General features: G+C 41.2%; 2 protein-coding genes across 2 annotated transcripts in view; one reads left to right on the forward strand and one right to left on the reverse strand.

Annotated features, from left to right (window-relative positions):
• Positions 1–11,381, forward strand: part of LOC104945824 (receptor-type tyrosine-protein phosphatase T-like) — a gene marked incomplete at its 5' end in the record, with an annotated part of 25,142 nt that extends 13,761 nt beyond the window's left edge. Inside the window, one exon of the mRNA XM_010771547.1 lies at positions 11,048–11,381. Coding sequence (XP_010769849.1) covers positions 11,048–11,381 — 334 coding nt within the window. The remainder of the gene's footprint in view (positions 1–11,047) is intronic.
• A 722-nt stretch (positions 11,382–12,103) lies between these two features.
• The window catches only part of ppap2d (phosphatidic acid phosphatase type 2D), a 17,743-nt gene continuing 10,092 nt past the window's right edge, over positions 12,104–19,754 (reverse strand). Inside the window, exons 2-6 of the mRNA XM_010771535.1 lie at positions 16,790–16,947; positions 15,753–16,039; positions 15,590–15,647; positions 13,786–13,962; positions 12,104–13,569 (exon numbers count right to left, since the gene is read on the reverse strand). Coding sequence (XP_010769837.1) covers positions 13,465–13,569; positions 13,786–13,962; positions 15,590–15,647; positions 15,753–16,039; positions 16,790–16,947 — 785 coding nt within the window. The 3' untranslated portion in view covers positions 12,104–13,464. The remainder of the gene's footprint in view (positions 13,570–13,785; positions 13,963–15,589; positions 15,648–15,752; positions 16,040–16,789; positions 16,948–19,754) is intronic.

Genomic DNA, 19,754 nt, shown 5'->3' on the forward strand with positions numbered 1-19,754 from the left:
TGATTCAAAATTGAGTAAGCATCAGAGAAACACAAACACATTCTGACATACAATTAAAACCTATAAATATATACATATGCAGACATATTTTTGCCTCATAAAGAACAGCATTACTGGCAGTATGAATCTCTTGCTGGCTCAAATGTACAGCCCTAACTTATTTCAATATATACATACTAGACTAAGAACAACCAGTAATTTCTAACCAAAACATATAGTCCATTTAAATCTATAATTATATTTTCTATTATTTCCGTTAAATAAAATATCACAAAGACATACAAAAGGCATGTTTTCCTTTTTTGATTTACCCATGCTGCCTTGTTTTTTTAGCAGAACACATGTTGGGACATAACAAGTATGTATATCAGAAATGTCTCAATGTAGATCATCCCGCTGTGGGAGGAATAAAGGTTTTCTGATTCTGATGAACTATTTACAATATCATGCCCGGGGTAAGTTACATTTAGGGTGTTTAAACCATATTTAAAATGTAATGAACTTAATAAATAGTTTTTAATATTTGGTTGCGCTTGTGTAAAAATAACAAAGATATCATTCAGCAGATGATTTACCTTTTCTTTCCGTTCCGTCCCCTCCACAGGAGCAGTATAAGTTCTGCTATGAAGTGGCTCTGGAGGCGCTCAGCTCCTTCTGATTGGCTGTGGGCTGAAATCCTCTTTTCTGATTCACCGTTGACGCTGACCATCACTCTCAACGCGACACTTGGTACACACAGAGTGACTGCTTTGTGTTGACCCAACCCGACCTGTGAGCATGTGTGCCTGTGTGTGCCTGTGTGTGTGCCTGTGTGTGTGTGTGTGTGTGTGTGTGTGTGTGTGTGTGTGTGTGTTTGAGAGTTTGTGCATGTGATTCTATGTGAATAAGAGAGGGCATGCTTGCACATTTGATTGTGTGCGTGTGCATCTACGTGTGTGCCTATGACAACACACACACACAACCTGTACAGAAGAGTAAAAAGCAACAGACACACACACTGGTGATTTTCGTGTGAGTGTTCGCTTCAGCGAGACTGTGAACTTTACATGCTTGTAAAAAGAAAACAGAAAAAATGATATGTTAAAAAAAAAACAAGATGTTTAAAAAAAAGCGCCACTTTTCCTTCTCTATCTCTCTGTCCTCTCTGCTGGGCTGTGATGTGACTATTGTACAGTATTTCCTTTTTAGATATATTCTACGCCTTGAATGTTGTCTCCCTGTGAAGGCTGGATGCACACTGGAAGATTTTTACTTTTAGCTTAAAGTGAAGAGATGCATCGAACCTGCTTTTTGGACTCTGGGCAAAATATAGCCCAGAGTATAAAATAAAGCTTGTTTTGCTGAGATGTTGACCAAAGGTTACAAACTATGGTGGCCTTCAGGGGCAAACGCGCTACAACGGCCCAAAATAATTACATTAGAAGAAACGTGCTGCATTTAAAAAAGCAAATATAAAAACACAAATGTGCTGTAACACATGCAACACATGAACTTCGCACCATTCACCAAAATCCCTGCATAAATAAAAGGCTGTTGCAAGAAGCTCAAAACAGAACGGAAACTGGAAACCTAAAAAGTGATGTGCACAGCTTGGACTGGAGCTTTATCGAGTTAAGGCAGAGTTAGCATGTTAGCAAGTGTTATCGGTATATCTGAAATGACTAGGTTAGCTACGTTTGCTAGCTAGCTTACAGCAGATCAGAAATAATATCAGAAGGAATCATGCGATCACATTGTTAAAATAAGCAGATACAACTTACATTTTAGATGAGTTTCCAGTGACAGTTTCTCTTCCTGTTAGTGTTTTGGGGCATTTTAGCGCGTTTGCACCTGTCGGCCTCCGTAGAAGCGTGATAAAGCAAAAAACAAGAGACCACTGTTCTTTGAAATCACACACAGAGACATTTCCTTGTTGCCAGGACCACTTCACTGCATCAATGTTAAGTGCGAAGCATACTTGTAAGTCAGTAATTGGTTGGAACAATTCTCAGTATTTGCCGACATTCTTGCTCAAGGAGGTATGCCTTTTTTTAATTGTTGCTTTTCAAGGAAAGAGGTGATTGTAATTACTAGTAAAACAAGAAGAAGTAGCATTTAACAAGATATAGTGAGTGAAGTCCGGTGCATGGTGGAGAGGAGCATTGGCATTACACAGACAAAAGAAAAATAATTATTTTGCCTTTAAGATTATATTTTGTTGTCTCTGCTACAGATCTTTACATTGGGGCTTTATGAAAAAGAAAAAAAAAAGGTTTCATTAATGTCTATGGATGGCTTTATCTTATAGTGTGCATCCCCCTTGCTGTAAATAAGATAAGACAACCACAGTCAAACAAACAAACAAACACCATGCGCCAGACACAAACAAAGGTTATCATTTCCAAACATTATCATTTTCAGCGACGTGGTATTATAGTTTGGCACAAAGTTACTTAAAAAACAGTCCAATTAGACACATATTGTTTAAAAAATGAAGATATATATATTTTTGCATATTGCACGTTAAGCCGCTGCCCACATCTGTGACTTACGATAAGGAAGCAATGATGTTTTTTTTCATTAAGTAGTCAAACACTCATGATGCAACTGAAAAATGCATTCAATCGTTCCAGATGTAAAACTAAAGAACATTTAACTTATTTGACTGTTTTGTTTTATTTGACTTTGAAATTCCGAAAGGACAAACTGGGATGAGTTATTAAATGAAATCAGATTACCCTAACCCTGTCCGACCCTGCTGAACTGCAGGCAGGCAAAAGCAATCAATCAAAGAGTGTGCAGTAGCTTGTAGCTTTATAACGTTAGAGCTGTGTTTTGTAGCTTTTGATTATATTACCCGGGCCGTGAAAAATATGTTTTATTTTTTCAATGGGGTTTATTTTCACATTTGTGCCCATTTGTTTTTTTTAAATGACCTGAAGCAGCTTAGTTTAACAGCATTAATCTGGGTGGAAGCAAAAGGCAAGAAATCATAACATCTTTGCACACATTTATCAAATATATATTGCTATCAGACAAAACTGATCTTTGAAATATCTTCGGAAATGCAAATTTGACATGACTGCAGTAGAAACGTTAACCGTGCTAATTAAAATGATAGACTTGTTAAGTGTCCTTGAATTAAATCAGATCCATTACCCATGACTTTTTTTTTTATGTACTACATTCCGGGTTATTTTCAGAAAAACAGAAGCTTAGAAATCAGACCGTCACCGTCACCTAGCCTGCCATCTATCAATAGAATGACAACAAAGAGAATAAGTGCTGGGTCACATTCACTTTTCCTCTGCAAACAAAGCCTCACATTTGCTTTTGGATAAGCCCATCGAGGTGTGTTTGAAAATGTGTTTGCCAAATTACCTCGTCAGTATAATAGGAAATGCTTTCTGTTGACGATTGACCCCTATGTGAAGAAGGTCAACGTGGCTGACATGCTTTGAAGTGTTGCAGTTAATGAGAATCATACAGGATGTAACGCTGACCTCAGCTTGCCCTTCGCTCCTCATCTGATCACATGTGTTCCTCTTTTGTCCATTTAGAAAATGTATACAATGAATGGAAAAGCTCATTTTAAAGATACACTCCCTTTTTTAGTTTTTTGATCCATGTGTCCACATAGCGAGTTTTTCTGAGCGCCGACGTCTTTATATCAATTGCTTTTAATGATGAGGAGCCACCTTGAGGAAAAGCTCGGCACGCAATGTCTTTCCTGAGCCTTTGCCGTTTTAGCTGCAGCCGTTCCAAGTGCTTCTATTGGAAAATATTTTAACTTTTCAGAAAGACGCTGCTGACTCTGCCATAGAAATCAGAGGAGAACTTTGTTTTGGCCATTTCTTCAATACGATTACTGTTATAACAAAGAGCGAAAAGCGTAGATTAGAGCGCAGATTGGACAAATGGACCCTGAATGGTTTTACTATCGCCAGATCGGTTCCTCTCCGTACGTCTGTCAGATTGAGCGGTAAAGCTCATTCATACAAAGTGTGAGAGCAAGCATATTCCGGTTGGTTGTAATGGTCAGAAATCAATTACAAGCAAGTGTAAAGTCGCCCAAATAGATACCAAAAAGCAATGTGGCAAAGCTAGTTAGTCATACAGAGTTGGTGATTTGTTTTTTAAGATATCATTATCCTAGAAACGTTAAATAAAGGCTTTGAAAGGTTTCTTTTTGAATGAAATCTGAAAGACACACTATGTGGACACAGGGTTTTTGGAATTGTTTGCCATTCTTTAGGGATTAAAGCCAAGTCACAGGAAAGTCTGACATATATAACTAATACAGGAAAAAGACAGCAGATCAAACGCATCATTTTGGAAAGGCTGTGAATCTGTTACTGAAGAATCATTGTGTAAAATTGTATCCTCATAATTACCTTTATGTCAGGCATCAATTTATTCCGGCATGTGTCAGTATTTTCACACAATGGATAAACCCGTTTGGAATGAAACTTCACATTCACAGAGGTCTCTAATGAACATATATTTAGTCAGTAAAGTTCGTAGCTTTTAATTCTCTTGGACAGAACCGGCGTACTTGTGGCAAACTGTTCAGTCTGCGCTTGATTTTTGTTGTTGTTGCTGGAGTCGTACCAGGCTCACTAAAGGACCTATCTCGACAGAGACTGTAAAAGTGTTGTATTGAAGATGATGTAAAAGCCAGAAGCATTTTCATTTAAAAAAGGCTTTATTTTATTGGCTTGGTTCCTGCCCGTTCATCTGTATTATATATTTTGTTTGTTTTCTTTGGGATTTTTTTTTATGTCCTGAATTTGTACATTTTTTTTGTATAATTATTATTCTGATGATTATTTGTCTAGCAGTGCTGTTTAGATCTGGTGATGCCATTACCATTGGTTGTTTAGTTGTTTGAAATGTGGTTAACATGAAATAAAAGGACCAAAATGTTGAATGTGATCTCATGTCTCTCTTTACAGACTCTTATTTTCATAATATTTACATATGATGCATTTATTTGAGGGACCTGTGTGAGTTGTTCTCAGTTCTTTGACTAATATTGTTTCAAACGTTACTGTTGCTGCTGACATGAAGAGCAGATATTCAGGTTTCTACCAGCAGGAAGTAGAAGAAAAGGATGACAGAGGATAAAAAAAACTTGTCATCCTTGCAAAATAAAATGAGAAAATCAAACTTGCAAACTTGTTGAAGTTTGTAGTTCAACAAGTAACACTTTTATATAGTATTATACAACACCACAGGAATAAAACTTTTAATATACAATTATAAATACAAAATGGATGGTATATAAGGTCTTAAATATACGATGGACAAACAAAATTCAGATATGAGCTTAATGTTTTTGTAAAAATAGATACATGTCATAATGAATGTATAACTCCACTGTTAACCAACAGAAATAAAGCAGTTGAGAAATCCATCCATCCAAATTCAGGTCATGGAGATCCATGCAGAAGATCCCAAACTTCCCTTGGCATTCCAGGGTGCTCCCAGGCCAACGTGGAAATGCAGTCCCTCCAGCTGGTCCTGGGTCTGCCCATGGCCTCCTCCCAACTGCCAGGTGTCATCCTTACTGTTACAACCCGGCTCCTGGGCTGCAACAAAAAGCAGGGAGGCGAGATGAAGGGTAAGAAGATAACAATTGTTTATTCTCAAATAAACAATGTAATGACAGAACCAGCCACAGATCCCCGAGACTGGCATGAAGAGAGTGCCCAGCCGAGTCCGAGAGCAACGTATCCGGCTTGGCTCTTTCTTGAAGGCTTCCGGCCAGGTGTAGCTCATCAAGGCTTAGCAGCTCGTCACACAGGTGCAGCTCGTCAGGCAATGGAACCTGCAAACACAAACACACACACCCAGACGGCACCCCACGCGGCGTGGAGGGGTCGTCACACTTACTAGATGCCGAAACCACCTCAACTGACTCTTTTGTTCACACAGGAGCTCTACTTCGAGTCCCTCCCAGAGGACTGAATTTCTCAGCTCAGCCCTAAGGGAGAATCCAGACACTTTCCGGAAAACACGTATTTCAGCCGCTTGCAACTGAGATGACGTTCCCCCTCCTTGACCATGAGAGTAGAAAGGAAGGCTCAGCTCAAAACTGTTTGCCGACCCAATACCGCTGCTACCATTCTTTGGCCCCTCTCACACGCGATTGTCCCCTCACTCAAGAACAATACCAAGAGATACTCCAACTGCTTCACTCTGGGTAAGGAATCATTCCCTTCTCGGAGTAAACAGTCTATAGGTTTCCTGCTGAGAACCATGGCCTCAGATTTAGAGGATCCTCATTCCAGCCGCTTCAAACTCTTATAAGAAACACATCATCTGCAAAAAGCATCACCATCATCAGTTACGGCCCGTCCACACTACAGCTTCAAAAAAAGCTTGCCGGCGGGCGTGTCTGAAGCTCGACCAACAACCAATCACATGAATCTCCCGCCCCTGACACACAAGCAGCGGTTTGATTGGCTAGAGCTTGTACTGGCATATGATTTGATTGGCTGACGCTTCCACCGAAAGCTTCAGAAGCTTCAAAAGTTGAACATTGCTCAACTTTTGCAGCCTGAAACGCCAGGAAAGCTCCGCTCTGCTACCCACAATTCAGTTCGGCGAAAAGCGAGGCAACGTGATGTCACCCCATTCAAAGTGAATGGGCAGACGCGTTGGAAACCGTTTTTGAAGCTGTCGAAGCTGTAGTGTGGACGAGCCGTTAGAGGCAAAGCTAGGTAACACAATGTTAACTGTGATGTACACAACTAATAAAAACGACAGTAAAAGCTCAAGATCTATACAAGCTATGACATGCTGATGGAACTTCTCACCAACTTTTTTCAAATGAATCTTAAGAGCCTCTACTTTTTATTTTATTTTCTAACAGCCACGCACTCCCATTATGATCCCTGAGCTGAGGAGAAGAGAAAATAAAAACACAACAGTTTTTATACACGCTGATATTTGTTCTCTTTCCAATCAATCAGAGTCAGCGATCAACACAGCTCGGAGCCAACGGCCTCATCCTTTATTTAGCTGGTTGATTCCCAAGGAGCTCATAAATATGCATGAGACCGCGATTAGCATAGGCACCAAGGACAGGGCCTGTACCTTGGCATTATGACGATCAATCAGAAACACTAAGGGGCTCCTCGGAGGGAAGCTGTCTGTCAGCCCGGCTTTGGGCTGAGCTGATGCGCGCACACACACTTAAAAAAAAAGGTACGTTCAAAGCATACATAACCCACGGACACACACATCACACCAGTCTGAAGAAAGCCTGCTTCTACGCACACAAACACACACAGGCAGGCAAAAAGCATCCGCGTAGACACCTTAAGGCACAGACAAGGTATGCATATATAAAACACACACACACAGAGATACAAGGCCGGTGTCAATGTTTATCATTCGTCTTATACTCTTTATTCTCTCTCCCTTTGTTTCTTCCTTTCTTCATTCCTTTCCAGAACCGAGTTTGTAATGAGTTTGAAAATTGTCCCATTTCATCTGCTCTCACTGAAATGTCATTATCTGGGTACGAGTGGGGGGTGCGGCAGGCGGTTCATGGTGGCACCGTGATATATTTGTTCGAGTTATTAATACATTTTCTCCCAGAAAACTTCTAACAAGGTTATTGGGAGTCTCCAGCCGATCCAATGTATCTCTGCTGCATTTACACTCGCTCAGAGACTCTGATTCGACCAGCTTTCATGCATTCACTCTGCACCTGGATGCAAGAACATCCTCTGAGAGCAGCAGCGAGATCCCTGTCAAGCTTCCAACATGCCTTCTTTTGTAATAGCTCTTTTATTCATCAAAAACATCACATTTAAGAGCATGCCATACCAACGTTTTTATACTTGGGTGGCTTTAGGGTTGTTCGGCCCTTGACAGGCACTCTGATGTCCTCCCTGTACATGTCACTTTAGTAGTGAAACTACTCTAACATTAAGCTTTTTGAAGCTCTGCGGGAAGTCTTTGACTTAGAAAACCATGAAGGTTTGAAAACTCATATTGGAAGAAATAGAGCTTGTGTGCCATTAAAGGTGTACTGACAAAACCTTTACGGATTTATCTTATCATATAGAATGTATAGTGTGTTCTAAATACCAGAAAAATAAGTTATAGTATAGCATGTTAAAAATAAATGGTAAAGGATGTAAACAAATTCATAGTATAATGGAAAAGAAAATCATAGAATAGTTTGTCGAAAAATAGTGTAGGGTGAGTTAAAAATATTTAAAAAAGTGATAGTATTGTATGTCAAAAGAAATCATAGTTTATGTTGTCGCAAAGTATGATAAATAAGTAATGGAACAGTACGTTTAAAACATAAAAAAGTCATGATATAGTAAGCCGAAGAAACGTCACAGTATATCTTTATGACACATTTTGGAAAAAAGTCGCCATACAGTTTTTAGGGAAAAGAGTGCTAATACGTTGTGTTGTAATAAAAGTCATAACATTGTATGTAAAAAAACGTCATAGTAAAGTATATTGAAAAAACGTGTTATATTGTTATGTTTTAAGGTGGTATGAGCTTCCAGGCCACAGGGACGTTTTTTTTTGTGTTGCTTCTCCCAAAAATACATCCTTTGTGAAACTTAACAAATGTTGTGAAACAGGATACACTTTGCTTTACTATGCTAGGCTTTAGAAACTTGATTGAAATAATGCATACATGTATGCATATTTCTTTGTGTGATACATAATCACAGTTTAGTCATGAATCTACACAGGACTTAATGCATTTGGCCTGTGTTGCTTGGTAAATACAATATTAGGTTTTATAGGTACATTCGTTGGGAAATCTGAACTGACAAATGCAAATGAAGTTAGTTATGAGTAATTAATGTCCCGTTCTGCATGAAACCTATTGAAGGAAATGAACAGCTGGCCTGAAAGTGAAGCATATCATGTGTCTTTACTGAATATATAAACCCAGTCACCTGCAAAAAAAAACCTGTGACCTCAAAAGAACAGAGAGCTCATTAAACTTTTTGTGTTGCCGTTTTCTCTCCATCTCGGCGAGCAGGGAAAGGAAACGAGATGCTAAGTCATGCATGACTCAGGGTGCAATCCATCAGCTCCGCTCTCTTCACTTCTGCCGGGTTTCTGCGGAGTCGGACCCAAAATGAAGACATATGGGAAATCTCACCTATGCTGCGGAACAGAGTTCTGAGATTGCTGCAGTGCCTCTGTAGCCGTAAAAGAGCTGTGGCTGTTTTCATCACGTATTGGGTTGGTTTGGATACATTTGGTACATGTTCCTGAAAGAAGCAGAAAAAGCCAAATACTTGTCTCGTATCAGAATTGAGTCAGTGTTGAGTTTCAGCATAACATTGTGTGGTATGTGGTATGACATGTTTGAGGTACTTTACTTGAATATTTCCATTTCAAGCCACCTCATACTTCTACTCTCATACAACTTCGGAAGAAAATATTGCACTACACTCTACCTTTATTCGATAAGATGAGTTACTAGTTTCATATTTTTATTACAAACTACTGAATTCAGACATACTATTATGGACTCAAATATATGGGAGCATATAAAAACAATTACAGTTAGCTCTTGTTACATTTTGAATGCCAGACTTTGACAGAGTATTTCTACACTGTGGTATTACTCCTTTAAGTTTTGAAATTGGTATGAAATTGTTATAAAGAAGCGATAAAGTTGTGAGAAGCTCGACATAAAACAATGTTAGAGTGAATCCCAGCCTCTGGTGCATCACCCCCGCTCCACTCTGAACCCTGCTGAAGGACAAGGATCCTAATTGGACGTAATGAAGTTAAATTGAAGAGCACAGGCTCTTTGAGTCTTTTTGCTGACTGGTCTTTAAAAACACCAAAGGCCATTAAAAGAGAGAGGGGAGGTGAGGACAGTAAGTGAGGGGGGTGGCAGTAGGGAGGTAAAGGCGAGGACAAGGGATGAAGAAGATGAAGTAGAACTGAAAGGTAACTGCAGGAGAGAGAAGATTAGGAAGATAGCCCTTCATCAAAGATGGAAAAGACGGGTTGTTATCATTCAGAATGTTGGTTCACCGATCAAACAGAGGATATCATTGCTTAAATATCCTGTGATTTTGAATGGCAGCCTGCCCTCTGTATGCTCCCCCAACAATGAAGTTGGTCAAATCAGTTACAATGCAGCAGTTGACTATAGTGTGTATGTGCAAACTGTGCATGCAGTCTGTGGCATTTGCTCCTGCTAGAGAGGTACTATTTTCAACTTGAAATGTTATTATTTGAACTTACTTCTCCCAGGGAGAAGCTTATCAAGCTAAAGCCAGCTAGCATGGTGGTTGGAACAACGGCTATCCCACTGAAATCTGGAGAAGGACACCGAGGATGCTGGGTAAACCAAAGAGAAGAAGAAGGTGAGATGGAATCAGATTATGGAAAAAGGAAGATACAGGAAAAGCTGTGTCTCTCATCATGGCCAACGTTGATCATTGGCTGAAAATGGACATTAGCCAAGATTCAAATGGAAAACTTGGCTTAATGATTGATTGATTGATTGATTGATTGATTGATTGATTGATTGATTGGTTAATATGTACCACCACTTCTTACTCATAAAGGACTGCAAACCATAACACATATATGTTATAAAAACAAGCTAATATTTTATAGGTTTGCAAAAACGTTGGGTTACGTATTGTAACCCTTGTTATATTAGCACAGGCGGAGCCCTCTACTGGACTCTATGGGTACTACCTTACCCTGCGAGCATTCTCCGACTGAGACTTCTATAGACGTAGCCGGCCTTGGGCGGGCTTACCTGAATGCGTGCGCATCACACCGTATAAAAGGAGGCCTCGCCTCCTGAAGATCATCCTACACCTCTCTTCAGCGAGCGGAATAGGACAGACAGTGCCCTGAGTAGAGGGCTCCGCCTGTGCTAATATAACAAGGGTTACAATACGTAACCCAACGTTAGATCTCTCACAGGCTCCGCCCTCTACTGGACTCTATGGGTACAGTGGGTGGAGCCCCGATGTATACGTGCACTGTCGTCCAACAACAACATTCCACCCTACTGCCCCTGACCGGCTTTTCTGGTCAGCAGCTGCTGCCCCACATTCTCCTTTAACCCGGTTGTGACCGAGGAGAAATCTGGGCTGTGGCTGACAGAGCACACCCTGCTGCGCTTACCTCGCCAAAAGTGTGCTCAAAAAACAGTGCCGGGGGACCCCCCCCCACCCACAGACGGATGGGGAGAGCCCCCTCGGCCCCGAATGGGCTTACTACACGCCTTGTGTCCTAAACATCCCTCCCCCCCCAACACCCAGTCAAACGTAAACTGGGGGAGGTGCCTGCACTACGCGGAAGCGGAGAAGGGCCCGGGAGACTCCCAGGCCTACCGGCTACCCGCGCGACCCCGGGAATGTCGGGAGGTGTGATAATCAGATGTGTTTGAGACCGTGCCTCCAGCCAAAGACTAACCCGTNTGTATCTAGCTAAGCATCTCCATGGTAGCATGACCCCCTGAAACAGCCCATCATGCTCCACTGCACTCAAAAAGGACTGAGAGCGGGGAAGGGGCAAAGTGAAGAAGGATGAGAGAGAGAGAGAGACAACACACACACACAGAGACACACACACACACACACACACACACACACACACACACACACACACACACACACACACACACACACACACACACACACACACACACACACACACAAGACAGACAGACAGACAGACAGACAGACAGACACACACACACACACACACACACACACACACACACACACACACACACACACACACACACACACACACACACACACACACACACACACACACACACACATGAAAGAAGAAAGGAGAGCAGTGGAGTATTCCAAACAAAACAAAAGGTTAAATCACTTATCATTTCAGTGTTTATGTTTTGTTTCAGCCCAGATTTCTTTACCTCCTCACAAAGTCTAGTATTCTTTAAAAAAGATAATGGCTGCATTGGTGACTGACTTTTAAATGGCTAACTAAACACCATCTCTGGTGCATGTGAGTAGCCATCCAAGATGACATATATACTGTGACATTGACATTAAGTGGGTGTCTGCTGGGCTTTACTTTTAATTTTGCTGAAACTAAAATGAACAGAGGACAGAAGAAGTAAATAACATTCAACATTCATTTTATTTGTTTGGTCTTTTTTGAGTACAGTGGTTATTTCTGCCTTTCTGGCATTCACAGACAAAACAAACAACAATAACTGGGAACACATAAAATATAGCTTTCTGATAATATCTGTGGCTCAGTCTAGTATAGTTACAACAGATACAATAGTAACTCTCCGTACCTGATTGACACAAATGTAAATACAAACACTTAATAAACATGTAAAACTGTCCAAAACTGGAACTAATACTTTTGAAATTCTGTGTGGTTTATAAAAGGACATAGCTATTTACATTCAATTTGAATAATTATCATTTCAAGAAAAACAAACAAATATAGTTTATGAGTCTGACATTAACAAAAAAATAAACACTGATTATTCAAACATGTGATAAAATATATAATATGGATTATAATTAGAAGGTTCCATTATGTACGTTCAAGTGCTATTAATAAAAATCCACAGGAGGGCGGCTGAGGTTGCAGCCATGTCGGCTCTCCTGTCAGAGTGGCATAAATCAAGGTGCAGCTCAGAGATTGGAGTCCAGGGGCAAAGGTCAAAGGTTACAACATTTCAGTCAAAACCTCCACCCTCTGAGACACAGCCAAAGTGGTTAGTACAGAGAAGTAGTGGTGGGAAGGGTAAGTTATTGGGTCAGACTCCTCTGTATCTCTACCTTGGTTACACAAAGGAAAGATATCGTTGTATCAAAGCTCAAATACTTTTCTTCCCACTGATAACGTACAGGTTATTGCTTGATTATAGCGATGTGGGGCATCAGAAGGTAAAGATTGTTAGAAGTTGAAGCCAGTGCTTGTTCCTTATCACTCGGTACAGAGCTGTTTTCACATCTGAGGTCTAATGGTCTCAGTTCACTGCTGTTGGGTGATGTTTTCCAAGAAAAGAAACCAAAGAAGCCTCACGTTTTTTTCTCCCCTCTCACCCAGGACCAAAGAGTGATCAGGTTTGCTTTGAAAGCTTACAAACTGCACTGACTAAAAAAAACTCCATTACAGAAGAAAACTATTAACATTAGCAGCTTCTAAAAGTTCTCCTAAAAATAGACTTTTTTCATATATAAAAAAATAACTGTAATATTGCTATGCAGTTATTTTCAATGGACGGGTTTGACTTACAGTCAAATGTGCTTTTTTTGTGTTTCACGTGTGAGTGTGTGATAGATTACTGTGTGAATGTATGTGTATCAGTATGCCATTTGTTAGATTGTACTCTTTAATCACATCCTTCTCTTAGAATGATTCCCTTTCTTTAAAAATGTTTCCCTATCTAACATTTTCCCTGTCTTTCTGCAATCCCTCTTATCTTCTGACTACTGGGATGGTTGCATGTGCCTGCTAACAGACAGTTTGCTGGCTGGACAGTGGACTCTCCAGGGACATGCTTGTGGGAGACAGGTCTGGACGGGCGCAGGGCTTAAACATGGAGGAGATGTAGAAGGCCTGCAGACACAGACACAAACATGTCAGAAAATATACACAGACCACACACGCTGTCAATCATTCACTGTTTATAAACACCACGAGGGATCAGAGTGAGGAAAATGCGGCTATTGTTTAAGCTAACTCAGTCAACAGAGAGCTGAGAGAAACAAATCCTGTGAAGACGGAGATAACTGTTATTCTGGACTATTTAGACAACATAGATTTTGGACATACCACCCAGTATGCAGTGAGTCCTCCTTGGATGAAGCCTGTGAGGACATCAGTAGGATGATGGCGGTAGTCAGAGATACGGCTCAGGCCCGTGTAGACGGCGATCATCACTAACAGGAACTGTACTAACGGGCGCAACAGGCGAGCCCCTCGCCACGACAACCGCGCCTGCAGGTAGAACTGTAAAGAGAAGATAAATAATGTTATTATATTGTAACTGACTTTATGATTACTACAGAAAGGTGAATACATGTGTGCTGGTGCTAGGATAATGAATGCCCTGGAAACATAAGCCTATAAAATAATCTTAGAATTCAGCACAGACAAAGGCTTTGTGTCAAACATGGACATCCACTCAGAGCTACCCAGAGGGGAGAGAGGAGCTTGGCACGAGTCCATTAACACTGTCGAAACCCAATTTCCTCCTTTTGTTCATCCTCATCTCCTGCCTCAGTACAGAATGGATGTTTGTGTCTATAAAAATGGGGTCACAGGGCGAGCATGATGCAGAAACAGGGCTAGCTTTACAAGGAGGTCTGTCTGGACCCGTCAACCGCTGGGGAGAACGTGGCCTACATTCCAGCGGTGAGGCCAGCGCTCACCCGGTCCTTCCCTCTCTCCTATCCCAGCTGAGTGCAGGTGTCACTGTTACCTTCTTAAACACTAGCAGCTGGTGGTGGTGCGGGTGGCGTGTAGCTACAGGCTTGACACAATGTCCAGGTTGTCTGCAGTCTGCTTGCTGCACACTGGCATGCAAGGCTGTGAGTTTGTGCCTGCAGTGTTACAACGAAGTGAGATGTCGAGAGGAGAGGAATAGGGGTAACCAACATTGAGACCCTTTTTTCTCACACCACTTCTTCCCTTCAGTTCTTTACTTTTGTATTCCTCTTATTCACTCTCCCCCTGCTCATCAATGTGAGTCTCTTTCTTATCAGAGAGGAGCTGCTTTTCAATTGGACTTCTTTAGTGCACAACTGCAAATAGGGGAGGCAGTGATTTTCTTTACTCTCCTATTTGAATTATGCAAAGCAACATCCTCACTTCATTCCATTCATTTTATCTATTCACATTAAGATATGTAAGTCTCTAAAGCTATAATGTAAGGGTTAATGGGGGGGAATAGTTCGGGAATGTGGACATTTTATGCTTAATAATGTGCTTTTGTCTCCCTCTAACTGTCGTTTTTCTCCCACAATGCGCCCATGACTACTGGGCAGTGCAGTGTGAGAGAAAGATGAAGAGATTGGAGGAGGGGGGGTTGAGAGGGTGTCTCTTGCTGAAAGAAGCCTGTCGATCTCTCAGCAGGCATATTCAGCCCTCCACCCCCCCTCTAAATTAGACCCACAACAAGGCCTCCTCTGTCTGCGTAGCCTCTTCATCTATTCATGTTCCCCATGGAAAAACATTCTCCCTCATTCTCTAACTCCCCCTCAGTACCCTCCCTCCCTGCCTCTCGGTCTTCCCAGCTCTTTCAGCTTGGAGCGGGATGCATTTGGAGAATTGCTGCTCTCAAAGATTTCCTCCCTCCCGATCAGGAAGTGTGAATGTATTTAACGACACATGTGTTGGTGTGTTTTTTTGCATGTTTAATAAGCCTACGTAGTTAATAGTTGCACAAAGTGTTCTTGGCTTCTAGGGATTGGTGTTTTCTCTAATAACTGAAGTCAAACTGAGAGCTTTAATTCCCCCAGCATTGTAAACACAGCACCAAATACTGTTATCACGCAACACAAGCTCAGGTGAATGTGAAGGTCAAATTCCAGATAAGTTTATTGTAGTGTGTATTTCAAAAGCTGATGGGACTTACTGCCAAGTAGAGCATGGTGTACATTGCGAAGGAAGCATGGCCGGAAAAAAAAGACTTCCTGTAAGAGAAGATCAATTAAAGAACCAGAAGGTTACACATTCACTCCATGAGTAAAGCTGTTTCATACCCCACCCCACCCAGTACATAAACCAAATCATTTTACCTTGCTTCCTCCACCATCTTGCCATTAGGCTGTTTGCAGTAGTCCTGGGACACGTAGCTGCCCGGAGTGCAGTTGATGGACGCATAGGTAATATTACAGACAGACAGGAAGTTGGGTCGCAGGCGTCCCACACTTAGTTTGGCCATATTAGTGAGAGACTGACCCACACAGCAACCAAACAGGAAGCTTCCCAGCTCCTTGTACAGGCACGACACATAGCAGTTTCTGACAAAAGCCTGTGAGTATACACCTCGGAAACGCACACGGTAACATTCACCCAGTGCGATCTGAGAAGGAAATAAGACAAGAGAAAGGGGTTAACGTAAGACATACAGTGGAGCTGTACAAATACTTGAACAGTCGAAAGTATATAGGTTGTAGTCTTTTAAAGTGAAGAGTACATTAACTCACTGTGCCAATAATAGAACTGAATGAACAAGACCTAAAACTCAGTAATACGTTTTTCTACTTCCTGTTCCATCCCCTAAAATGGAATATTTTTGCTTTTAAATCGTTTTTTTTGGTTAGTTTTCTGAATAAATGTCTAAGGTTAACAAGAGCTTTCCAAGAGATGTTCATGATCTTTTCTCTGACATCAAATACGTCAGTAAATACCCACATGTTTAAGCTTTTGCATGTGCAAGCAAGTGGCTGCTAATAAGTGGCTACATGCTACAGAGGTTGTCTGGGCCATTAAAAGTAATCACGCTGACAACACAGACACTCATCAACTAAGTGGTGGTTATGTGAAGTCATGCAAAAGTGGGTTTTTTATAGCCTAACATTAGGGTTTTACTTCTGTTGATTACATTTATGCTTCAGCAATCGTATGTGGTGTTTTTTTTATTTCATTATTTGTCTGAACAAAATGTGAAAACTTTGTTTCGCACAGAGCTCAATTTCTGCGATAATTCAAAATCCAATAGAAAAATCCGGTGGGCTTTTGTCAAGGGAACCGGAGGGATGGTAACTTAGCCTAGAAAATATGTAATCCCTGCAGCGTTCTGTAATGTACTTAAAGGTTATTACTTTCTTACCGTTAGGCCAGTGATGGCTATACCACCAGCAATGAGCAGGCTGTCAGGAATGGCCTCACTCGGCACGTAGGGATAGGTGATGCTGGTGTCTCCACAGAAGAAGCCTCGCTTGTACGGAGTCACTGCCTTCAACTCACACGCAAAGAATGGGATGGAGGCTGATGACAGGTGGGAGAGAAAGGGAGAGGGGAGACGACAAAAGATGGCTTGATGAATGTCTGTGAGCATGTGGTCGTGTGCAACAACGAACACTGAGATCGAAAGGTACATAGATAGTTGGTGCAGTCTCCTGTCTCACAGGAGCATGAGAAAAGCAGCTTTAAAGAACATCAGTCATCTGCTGACATGATTTCCCCGATTCCTGGGGGATGAAGGATTCTACACATAGCTGCTTCCTTCAGAGGAGCAGAGGGAAGGAGAGAAGACAGACAGACGAGCCGATGGGCATGACATTAGAGAATTAAGTAAGGAAGGAGATAAGAGGGCGTGCAACACAGAAAATATCAGTGTGTCAAGAGAGGACAATAAACCCACAGTAGGAAGAGGAAGGTGTTTCATTTAACAATGGCTCTGTGTTCCAGTGGAAAGTTTAGTTCAGTCCGTCTAATCTCACATTTATGTTTGTCCAATATGTTTACTATGTGTCATGGCTGGTCACTTATTATAAGAACACTGTATAAAAATGGGTCAAGGTCTGGCCAGTTAAGCAAACAAACGTGACAATATAATGGGGAAGGTTTAATGAGTAAAGGTTGTGCAACGTTTCAATCATGACAAAAACTGAGACGGTATGTTTATATCTATCGGAACAGGAGTCGAGCTACGCAGCTTTTTATTCTGCGTTGTACTTCAAACGTATGACCATGAGTCCTGTATAAGCCTGCTCTATTTCTCTGTCCCGTATCCCATGTCCCCTCGTCACCCCATGGAATGCAGCGTTAACATGGGACTAATCATTAACCTCTGTTAGCCTCTTCCTGTCATCCCAGGCCTGCTGGTTAGCTGGAACGCACCCAGGCCAAAAACATTGCTCCTGCCAGGGAATCTCTCTGACTACGTGACTGTGTACTGCACACGGTAAGCACTCAAAAAAGGCGAATGGAGCAACACAGAAATACACATCTAAAGCTTTTTTTTGATATTTTCGATATTTTACTTGTTTTTTTAACTGTGTCTACATTAAGATGCGTTCACATATGAGTTGTATTACTGTGTTTGCTATCACAACCTTCCAGTCATGCCTCGGATTCAGCCTCACTGAACTGATAAGCATAGAAGAATAATCTACAGTATAAGGGTGAGGCTGCAACTCTTAACGGCTTTGTGACGACAGCTGATTAAGAATGTTATACTGAAGTGAAAAGTGTGTTGCCCCGGCAGCAAGACAAAGCACAGATAAAAGCCAGCTCACTGCCATTTAAACTAAGAAGGGCCTTAGTAAGAATGGGAGGGAGGGAAACACGTTGCAGGCTGATAGCAGAGGCTATGACGCCAACAAAGAGAAAGAGTGATAGGAAACACCTCTCATCTGACCCCCAATCTTTCATTCAGTCGCCACGTCAACAGGCTACCTCATGCAACACCCACATCTACAGATCACATACAGGTGCTATCTGTTTTCAGACGTAGGATCCACTGTTATCTAGTGCTGGTATTTGAACTTGATTTTGAAGATCTGGAAATGTCAGAATACCTGTCTTTATGACAAATGATTTTTGTCAACAAAAAAAGTGATTATTTCTTTGGGTTTCATTGAATGCAATTTATGTAAATACTCTGCTATTTCTTAAGTTTTAAAAATGTAATTATATTGAACTTTGTAGACACTGCTTATAGTAAGGACTGGTATCATTGTAAGTGTTCTTGAAATGTTACAAGACTAATAATATGATAAATGGCCTTGAAGTTGTTCTTAGTGCTGACTCTTTGTGTGCCGTGTGTTTATGATGAAGCAGAATGAAAAAAAACTCAGTATGTATTGTAATAAATACATCATTCTAATTTACATTTTTAAAGTAACACTTATTGACCTTTGATTTGTTTTTATCCTAATGCTGCAGCATCAATAACAGCATTGACATGTAGTTTACCAAACTAAACTGCTTTGGATATATATCAATTTTAAAGCACATATTAACAGTTTTCTATTTTCCCTCATTAGATTCCACAACACATACAGTCCATTTTAAATAATCAATGTTTTGTTGCTCTGGCAGAGAGGTAATGGACAGATTAAAGACCACACTCTCCGTTTACAGTCGGAACATTGACTTTTTAATGGATCATTTTCAATACATATCGAGGTTTAATGGGACCCATGAAGTGCTGAGGCAGAAAGCAGCATATTTTATGACCTAAGACCTATGTTTGTGTTCAGGGCTCGAGCTTAAGGACGTCCCGTCGTCCCGGGTCGAAAAAAATAGTGTCGGGAGGATAAAAAATTATTTTGGGACGAATTTGGGACGAGAGTTAAAATAAAAATACCCTGCTAACTCTACTACAAACGGCGATGAAAATGAAACCGACTGCACGTTTTGTGTAGCACACAGTTATTAAACCTCCTTGTCAACATAAATACACACGCACAAAACATTTAGCAACCTGCGAAATACACACACACACACACACACACACACACACACACACACACACACACACACACACACACACACACACACACACACACACACACTTCCTGGCCCGCAAATTCGCGGGTCTAGCTACAGTATGTACTGAGTGTGTGTATTTCGCGGGTTGAGTGATGTACTGACAATGGTATCCCGTGGAGGAATTCTGAAATGTTTTACCGTTACATCACAAAAACGCACAGCAGAACCAGACCCTGGAGCGCCGGCCTCTTTATTTACTTACTCCTCTTCATCCCCTATGGGTAATAAGGCTGAGATGAGAACCCTCCATCGTATTTAGTCCTTAGCAATATGCTGCGCCTCTCCCCATGTATGGC

The sequence above is a fragment of the Notothenia coriiceps genome, unplaced genomic scaffold, assembly GCF_000735185.1.
Source record: "Notothenia coriiceps isolate Sejong01 unplaced genomic scaffold, NC01 NC01_scaffold00010038, whole genome shotgun sequence".
NCBI lineage: Eukaryota > Metazoa > Chordata > Actinopteri > Perciformes > Nototheniidae > Notothenia > Notothenia coriiceps.